Source organism: Leptonychotes weddellii, chromosome 12 (genome assembly GCF_054177405.1).
Source record: "Leptonychotes weddellii isolate Sample4059 chromosome 12, ASM5417740v2, whole genome shotgun sequence".
Taxonomy (NCBI): Eukaryota; Metazoa; Chordata; class Mammalia; order Carnivora; family Phocidae; genus Leptonychotes; species Leptonychotes weddellii.
In genome coordinates, this window is record NC_138380.1 from 53754455 (window position 1) to 53762994 (window position 8540).

At 37.4% G+C, this 8540-nt stretch overlaps 1 protein-coding gene across 2 annotated transcripts in view; it reads left to right on the forward strand.

The window, feature by feature from the left end:
* AGMO (alkylglycerol monooxygenase) overlaps positions 1-8540 on the forward strand; it is a 320330-nt gene that overhangs the window by 145460 nt on the left and 166330 nt on the right. For both annotated transcript variants that reach the window (XM_081800464.1, XM_081800465.1), the window contains exons 6-8: positions 3698-3764; positions 6218-6283; positions 6375-6454. In XM_081800464.1, coding sequence (XP_081656590.1) covers positions 3698-3764; positions 6218-6283; positions 6375-6454 — 213 coding nt within the window. The remainder of the gene's footprint in view (positions 1-3697; positions 3765-6217; positions 6284-6374; positions 6455-8540) is intronic.

Sequence of the window (8540 nt, forward strand, 5' to 3'; positions counted from 1 at the left end):
GTGTTCTTGACTTTCTGAAGCCCATTCATGGCCTTTCTAGGCATCCATGTTCTCAGGTTCTAAAACCTTGACAGAAAATGACAGCTTACAAAATAGACCTTTGCTTTGGGGACCTAAGAAACACTAGAAGTACCTAAAATCCCATGAGGGGGCAGTTTAGAATCTGAAGTGTCTAGGTTCTTTATAAATACTTGGATTTCTTTTGACTGGAATGCAGTAAAAAAGCATTTAGTTATTGTCCATGAAACTTCTAAAAGTTTAAATTACTTTTATTTGATGGAAATATTTCTGCATCTCTTAGAAGAAATATAATAGAAAAACAGAAAGAATCTTGAGTTGAAATCAAGAAGACTCTAGGGCTTCTTCCAAGCTGTTTGAACTTGCGCTAATAATTTAACTTCTCTGAGCTACGGTTTTTATGCTTTTTAAAAAATAAGAGTATGGGGCTATATGATTTTTAAGTCCTCTATAGGTTATAAAATTCCATCATTTAAATTAACTCATCTAAATCTTAAAAAATAAGACAGAAAAAATAACTTTTTAAAAATGAGAATAGCTGCAGTAATTTCCACAGTAACATATTTTCAGGAAGTTATTCCCAAAGCTAGATGTGGTTGAATTGCTAAATGACTGAATTTGCCAAAGTGGGCGATAATTAAGTCATTATGCTCAACCTGTATTAATTATTGATGACTTCTCCATGATTTTGAGGTAGAAGAGTTTTCTCCAAAAGAGGTTCTGACTGGGCTGTCTGAATGATGAATCATCTCCTACACCGAGGTGGTCTTCCTCAGCTCCAAGGTCCTCATAGGCACTACCAGGAAATTGACTGTGGTTGCCTGTGTTGTACTTGGCTTTTAACTTTAAAAAAAAAAGGGGGAACTTTCAATATTGATATCACTATGCTTTAGCCTGTAGGAGCAAAAGATTTTCTTTGAGGAAAAGTGGTTGACATTAAAAAATAATAATAATAATGCACTCAGCCAAGGCTCCAATCATCTGAATGCACTCATTTTGATTCATTTGTGTGGCTTTAAATCCGGCTGCACACATGCCAGGACCAAGGATCAGAAATGCATCTGGGTAGCAGAAGCTGGTCAGTGTAGTCTCCTCCACCCCCTTTTGTTGTCTGTTTTTGTAACATATGCTAGGCACCAACGAGACAAACAAGGATAAAATGGTTTTCTCCTTTTCCATCTGGTTCTCTGCCAGAGATACAAAGCCCGAACAGAGCATCGGATTTCAATGTTCTGACTGCTGAGAAACCCCACTTTCTTGTTCTCTATCCATCACCATTCTTCTTCTTAACAAATATTTTTCCACCAAGTACAGAGCAGTGGAGTCCAGTAAAATACAGGGCTATTTCTACTTACTCCCATCCCAATCCCTGGTCATTAGTACTTCTATTTGTGGGATAATACCTTTTGTGGCTTATTTGATAGGAATGTAGTCTGATGTAAGTGCTACATATTCACAGTATTTTGAACTCCTAAATTAAAAAAATTACAGATAGTTCTTTGGGTATAAATGGAATTCTGTTCTATGAGTTAAACAAAAAGTCTATTGTTTGGAGCTCATGGTATATTTCTCATGGAAATAATTTTAAAATGGTGATAAAACTCCAAGATAGAAGGGGGGTGGGGAAGGAGGCAAAGAAGAATGAAGGGAGGGAGGGAGGCTAAATCAATATAGGACACAAAATATTACACATCCTTTGCATGCAACATTTCTGTCTGTTCCATAACGGAAACTGAAAATCCCTCAGAAGCTTGGCAGCAGTATGGAAGGCAAGGACTGCTTCTTTCAAGTGTGTAAACAGTGGGTTCAATAAGGAGATGGTTGGTGTCACCTGCCCTCTGGAGAGCTGCAGACTGCCATGTGGCAACATTGCTGCAGCTTCTACCTCAAGAGGGTACAGGACCCCACAAGCTGGGGAGAGTGTGACTACTGCAGCTGTTCAGATTTGCAGAGCAATTTTTAACTGGGTGTTTTAACGTCTGTCAGAGATTGCCAAAACATGATTAAACCCCGCTATATAAAGAGTTACAATCTAGAAATTTGTTTGGGACTTTAGAGATCTATTCATATTTTTCAACTGGCTAACTGGGCATTATTGTGTATTACTAAGAGTAGTAGTTCCTTTTACGTAAAATTTTATCTTAAAACTTTTCAAATATTCAGAAAAGTAGACAAAATAATAGAATACATTTATGTATATCCATCATTTCAATTAAAAAATCATTATGATTTTGATTCATTTTCACTAGTTATCCTTTTTTTCTTAATGCATTGCCACGTATCTTTTAGCAAAACATAGATCTCATGTCATGTATACTTCAGTTATACAACTCTAAAAAAACAATTACATCTTCCTACATGATGACAATCCCAACATAATTTTTAATAAAAACAGCATTTTTTATCATGCAATAACCCTGTATATAATCATTGTCTTAACCCTCATTGACTATAAAATGTCTATTTTGTTTGGTTTGTTCAAACCAGTATTCAAAACAAGATCACTCCATTTGGCTGTTTTGTAACTTAAATATCTTTTTATCTTGAGCAGTCCTGTCTCTTTATTTTTTCCCCGTACCACTGACCTGTTGCCAATTCATGTCGGAGTCATGATTGTCGGGGGATGTTTTTTCTCCTAAAGCATCATTTAACTTACTCCTTTATTCCTCATATATCCTCAAATGGAAATTAGCTCTAGAGGTGAATAATTTCTTAAAATATAACAGTGATTGATTTTGTCATTAGTGGGCTCTAACAAATACATTTAGATCATAATTAAAGTAAACATTTTTAATTGTGCCTCTAAAATGGACTCAAAGATGGTGCATCTACAGGTAAAAGACCATTCAGGATTATATTCGAATAAGCAGAATCACCCTAATGCAGTAGGTAACAGCTGTTGCTACATGGCTGAGTATTGGGTGAAACCAACCCTCAACTAACCAGAAGGCAAATGTAATACTATGTTTTCCCTTCCCTAGTTATGTGCTAGTTACCATAAATCAACCAAGACACAGCTGAAAGGTGAAGAACATGAAATGACATGAGACCTGAGTGTGCCTTGACGGTGGTAGGATATAAATACTGTACTGTCTGTAATGCTCAGAATATTATTATGTAGATATTTTTTAACATTTCCATTTTAAACATGAGGACACTGAATTATAAAAAGCTTAAATTGTTTTCCTAAGATCACATAGTAATAAATGGAGGTTCCAGGAACTGAATTTCGGCAGCCTAACTCTTAACCTGTCTACTACTTTACTGCCTCTCAGTATAGTTAAAAACTTACTGTTATTTATTTATTTATTTGAGAGAAAGATTGCACATACACAATGGGTGGGAGAGGGAGGGGAAAGGGCAGAGGGAGAGAGAGAGAATCTTAAGCAGACTCCACACCCAGTGTGAGCCCAATGCTGGGCTCGATCTCACAACCCTGAGGTCACGACATGAGCCAAAATCAAGAGTTCGACACCTAACTGACGGAGGCGCCCAGGTGCCCATAGCTTATTGTTATTTTTATATGAATACCAGGAAGTAGAGAAACTTCTTCCAACTCTGAGGCCAACCTTGAAACTTGAAATATCTCTTAATCCATGTGGGCTTTTAATGTGAATATATATACACATTTATTGATACCTATGTGTATAAATATAAATATTGCTTTTGTTTTAAACAGGTCATCAATAATCTTGGTCCTTTGGAACTGATTATTAATACTCCTAGCCATCATAGGGTTCATCACGGTAAGGAAATTTGATCTTTTTTTCCTGCTTCATTACTCTAGAAACAGTATTATTTTGTATCTTCATCACAATTACTCAGCATAGTCACCATTCACTGTATAAATAGGTATCATTTCTTCCACTGCACCTGGACAAGCCTCATTTCCAAAGCAAAGATTGGAGGAAAAAAAAAAACCACCTTTCTTGGATTTTTCCTTTTTGCCTAGATCTCCTTAGTTGTAATGGAAAACAAGTTAACCACCTGAGGGGATGCACACTTTCTACATTGAAGGAGTCAGTTGAAGGTCACTTCCTGACCCAGTGCTGAGGGTCATTCCTATACACAGACAGAAAGCCTCTGGTCTTGAAAATTGTTGGGATTTCAGGAAAGCCTAATAAACAGCAGTTCACTTTCTTGCCTAAATTCTGTGAACTGCATTAGCCTGACAAAGAAAATATCTCATGTGGCTAGTGCCTAAGGTTTAAAGACAGCATAAGACTTCACAAAAATGTTTACATGTGTGCACCAAAAGACCTGTACAAGAATGTGCATAGCAGCATTATTTGTAATAGAAAAAAATAGAGATGAAATTCAAATGTTTATCACAGTGAACAGAGAAATTGTAGACTATGCCTGTAATGGGGAATTTTATAGCAATAAAAATGTCCAAACTATTGCAACTTGGGATGGCCTGAATAAATCTCACAAACACAATGTTGAGAGAAGGAAGACAGTAATAAAATAATAAATATTGTTGTACTTCTTTTACAAATTTCCAGGCATCATAGGCAGCACTGGGAGACTGCAGGCCTGCCTTCCCAATCTGCAGGTCCCTTTCCTCCTGGCAGGGAGCAGATGGAAACATAAGCCGCACTCTTCCCCGCCAAGGAACAGGAGAGGGCAGAGTCAGGCTGCAGATGCTCAGTTTCCTCTTCCAAACTCCATAGGCATTTCCTGGAGCACCTAAGTGGCTCAGTTGGTTAAGCATCTGACTCTTGATTTTGGCTCAGGTCATGATCTCAGGGTTATGAGATCAGCTCCATGATGGGCTCCTCACTGGGCATGGGGCCTGCTTAAGATTCTCTTTTTCCCTCTCCCCCTCCCTGCCCCTGCTCATGCTCTCTCTCTCTCCCCGTCTCTAAAAAAAAAAAAAAAAGAATCCAAACTCCATAGGCATTCCTCAACCCCAAGGGGATTGGTAGTGAGGGGCTGGAAAGGCCAAGGGTTATAGACTATTCCTTCACATAAAAGGAAACATAAGGAGTGGAGAAGAATAAGTTCACATTGAAGAAGAAATGGTTGCTAGTGTTCTCTGTTTGACTTCAGGGTACCTTCCCACTCATGTTGTTTTGTACCTGGGTTTCTCAGCCTCAGCATTGTTAATGTTCTAGGCCAAACAGTTCTTCATTTGGAGGTGGGAGGTTAGGGGTGGGACTACCCTGTCTATTACAGGATGTTGGTCTTTACATACTAGATGCAAATAATATCTGCCCCTAGTTGTGACTCCCAGCAGTCCTCAGACATTGCCACATGTCCGCTGAGAAGCAAAATGTTCTCCCCACCCGACAGAGAACCACGGCTTAGCCCACATATGGCAACGGGTTGTATGTCTGTGCGTGTAGCCAGCCCCACGCTGCTTTCGCACTGGGGAAGGTTGTCTCTTGTGTCTTCACTTTTAAACATATATTTACTTATATAGAAGCATGTAAAGAAATGACACATAAAGACAGTTGAGTTTGTTGGAGCAATGGCTTGGTAGGTTAATGTTCTTCTTCCTTTGATTTACACTCACATGAATATAGTTGTATCTATTCACGCAATTTTTTTTTTATTATTAAAGAAACTGTGCCCAGCTATTTCCATTTAAATTATAATTTGAATACTTTGGAGCAGGAAAAATATATATGTTTTGTGTTAATAAAAATAATCAAGGGTAATTTAATTTTCACTTATGTCTTTTATGACTTAAAAAAAAAAAAAGTAAAGTCTCACTTTAAGTAGAAAATTTTATTCCTGGAAAAGATGCAGAGAAAAGGCATAGAGATAACTCACTTCAAAAAAAAAATGCAAATATACGTATATTATTTATCTTATTTCCCATTGCCTTTGTTTTGTGGGCCATTTAATTTTTAATTATTACTCTTTGATAGTCTTAAAGTAAAATTACTTAGATTTATCCCAGATTTCTAAAAAACTGGATAATTATGAGCAAAAACTTTTTTTTTAAATCTGGGATAATTCTAAATATATGTAGTTTTAAGGAATTCTTTGCTCTTTTTAGCAAAATTAACTCAAAAATAAATACAATAAAAACAGTTAACTAGCAAATAGCATCAGTGAAAAGAGATTCCTAGGAAAATCATTTTGTTGCTAAGTCTTAATTTTGTGCATGGGTTCTAAAATACAGTAAGATGTTTCAAAAGCATAACTTCATTTTTCAAAAAAGCCCCTTTTTAAATATTTTGTTTTATAGGCAGAAACCGTTATTGCATAGACAAAAATTATGCCGGTGTTCTTATTATATGGGATAGAATTTTTGGTAAGTAAAATGTATATGAATTTACAAATAGTAACTTAGTTCCTTAACTCACAGAAAGTCAAAGATCATATCCTTAATGTTTATCTTCCAGGGACATTTGAGGCAGAAAATGAGAAAGTTGTATATGGTCTAACACATCCCATTAATACATTTGAACCATTCAAGGTGCAGGTAATGTAACTGATTTTATTTTTTTCTGAATTGATTATATCCTTTCATAAATCTTATAGTGAAAAGAAAGATCAATTGTTGAAAGGTGAAAGTACATTACACTATCCTGAAAATAAGGGTTTTTTTTTTTTTAACCATAAAAGAAGTTGAAAGTAACTCTGGCACTCCAACAAAATCTTGAATCAACTTGGGTAAAATGCATTTGAAAACAACTCATTAAAAGAACTCATTAAGAACTCTTAAATATATCTACTACCGAGAATTTTTTTAAAAATAGCTCTTTAGCAAACATATTTCTTTCTCAGCACAGACCTGAAATATATTCATGTATTCAGAAGGAGCAGTAGTAAATGCATAATTAAGGCTGATACCACAGTAAGAAAAATATTTGCTTCAAAGCTGCATGACTCTGGTTAGAAATTCAACATGAGGCCTTTGCCCTACTCTTCTTGGACCTAAATGTCAGGAGCTATTATGAGTTGGTTAGGTCTGTGCATTACCTCACCTGCTAAGACTTGTTGCACTGGACCAGTTTTCTGTTAGACATGTGGTATTGGTTGTTCACTGATCTCAATGGCTGGCACTAGAGAAATGAGGAATGTCTGTGAAGCTCCGATCCATCAGCAACAGACCACCACAAACACTCCTGGGGTTAGGAACTAGTAAATGAGAAAAAGATAAGAATGCTTGAAAAAAAACCAAAAAGGTCAGTCAGCGACAGCTCTGAACAGGGGACCAGGTTTGCAGCATTCAGTAAGGGAAGAAATTACAGGTTCATGTGGGGTCTGCTTTTTGAACCTCTTTCTTGAAAGTTTTTAAGAAATTTAAAAGAACAAAATAAAGTGACATTTATTGAACTTTTACCATGAGCAGGGTATTGCTAACCGCTCTGCACAAATGTTTAAGGTAGCCCTTATTAAAACCTTATGAGACAGTCATTCTTTTTATCCTCGTTTTTTCAAGGATGAAACTGAAATTGCCAGGATTTAAATAAGCCAACCAGCTACCCATAGCAGGCTTAACCAAGGAGGGTTGCAGGCCAAGCCCGAGACTCACCTAGCTCAATAACTTTCGCACTGTGCTGCCTATTTACAGAATAAACCATCACAAATTGCCTCCACTTTTCAAATGAAAGATATTTTTATCTCACACTTCCATACTGAAAACTTGATTATTTTCTTCCTTCTCAATCATAGGCCATTTTTCTCTGTCTCTCTGCCTTTCTATCTCTCTCTCTCTGTTGGACATTACTAAAAATATATCTCTCAGGAGAGTATTAACAAATATGTCACAGTACTTTCTTAATAAGGAACTTTATAGAGTTGAAATTAATTTAAAAATAACACATTGAGAGCTACCACTTTACTTGGTATAGTCTTATCTCTGTAATAAGGACATTAAAAAGGAAATAGCCAACTTGGTCTCTGTCCTCTGGGAAGGAGCCTTTGAAACTTCATGTGCATATGAATCATAAGAGGATTTATTAAAGTGCAGATTCTGTTCAGTCGGGCTGAGGTGTGTCCAACATTCCGTATTCCTAACAAGCTTCCAGGAGATGCCAAACCTGTTGTTCCCTGGCTGATCCTTTAGGAGCAAGGCTTTGGGAGTGTACACTTCTGCTGAGGCAAAGGGGCTCATATCTGAGACTGAATGGGAGACTGAAAACTGCACAGCAAGGAGCTGGATGATTAGGATTTGGAGGGACCCAGTATTCAGACAACCACAGTATTTATGAGCAGCTGCTGAATCTGTGTTAGGTTCAGTGCCCCAGGCCTCTGCCCTCATGGAAACATTTCGTTATCACAACTGTGTCTGAGGCGTAGGCTTCTAGATGCTCGCTTACATTGTCAAAATGTTATATGGGCACGTTGTGTTAATTAGGACTTCTTTTTTTTTTTAAAGATTTTATTTATTTATTTGAGACAGAGAGAGAATGAGAGAGAGAGAGCACATGAGAGGGGGGAGGGTCAGAGGGAGAAGCAGGCTCCCCGCCGAGCAGGGAGCCCGATGCGGGACTCGATCCAGGGACTCCAGGATCATGACCTGAGCCGAAGGCAGTCGCTCAACCAACTGAGCCACCCAGGCG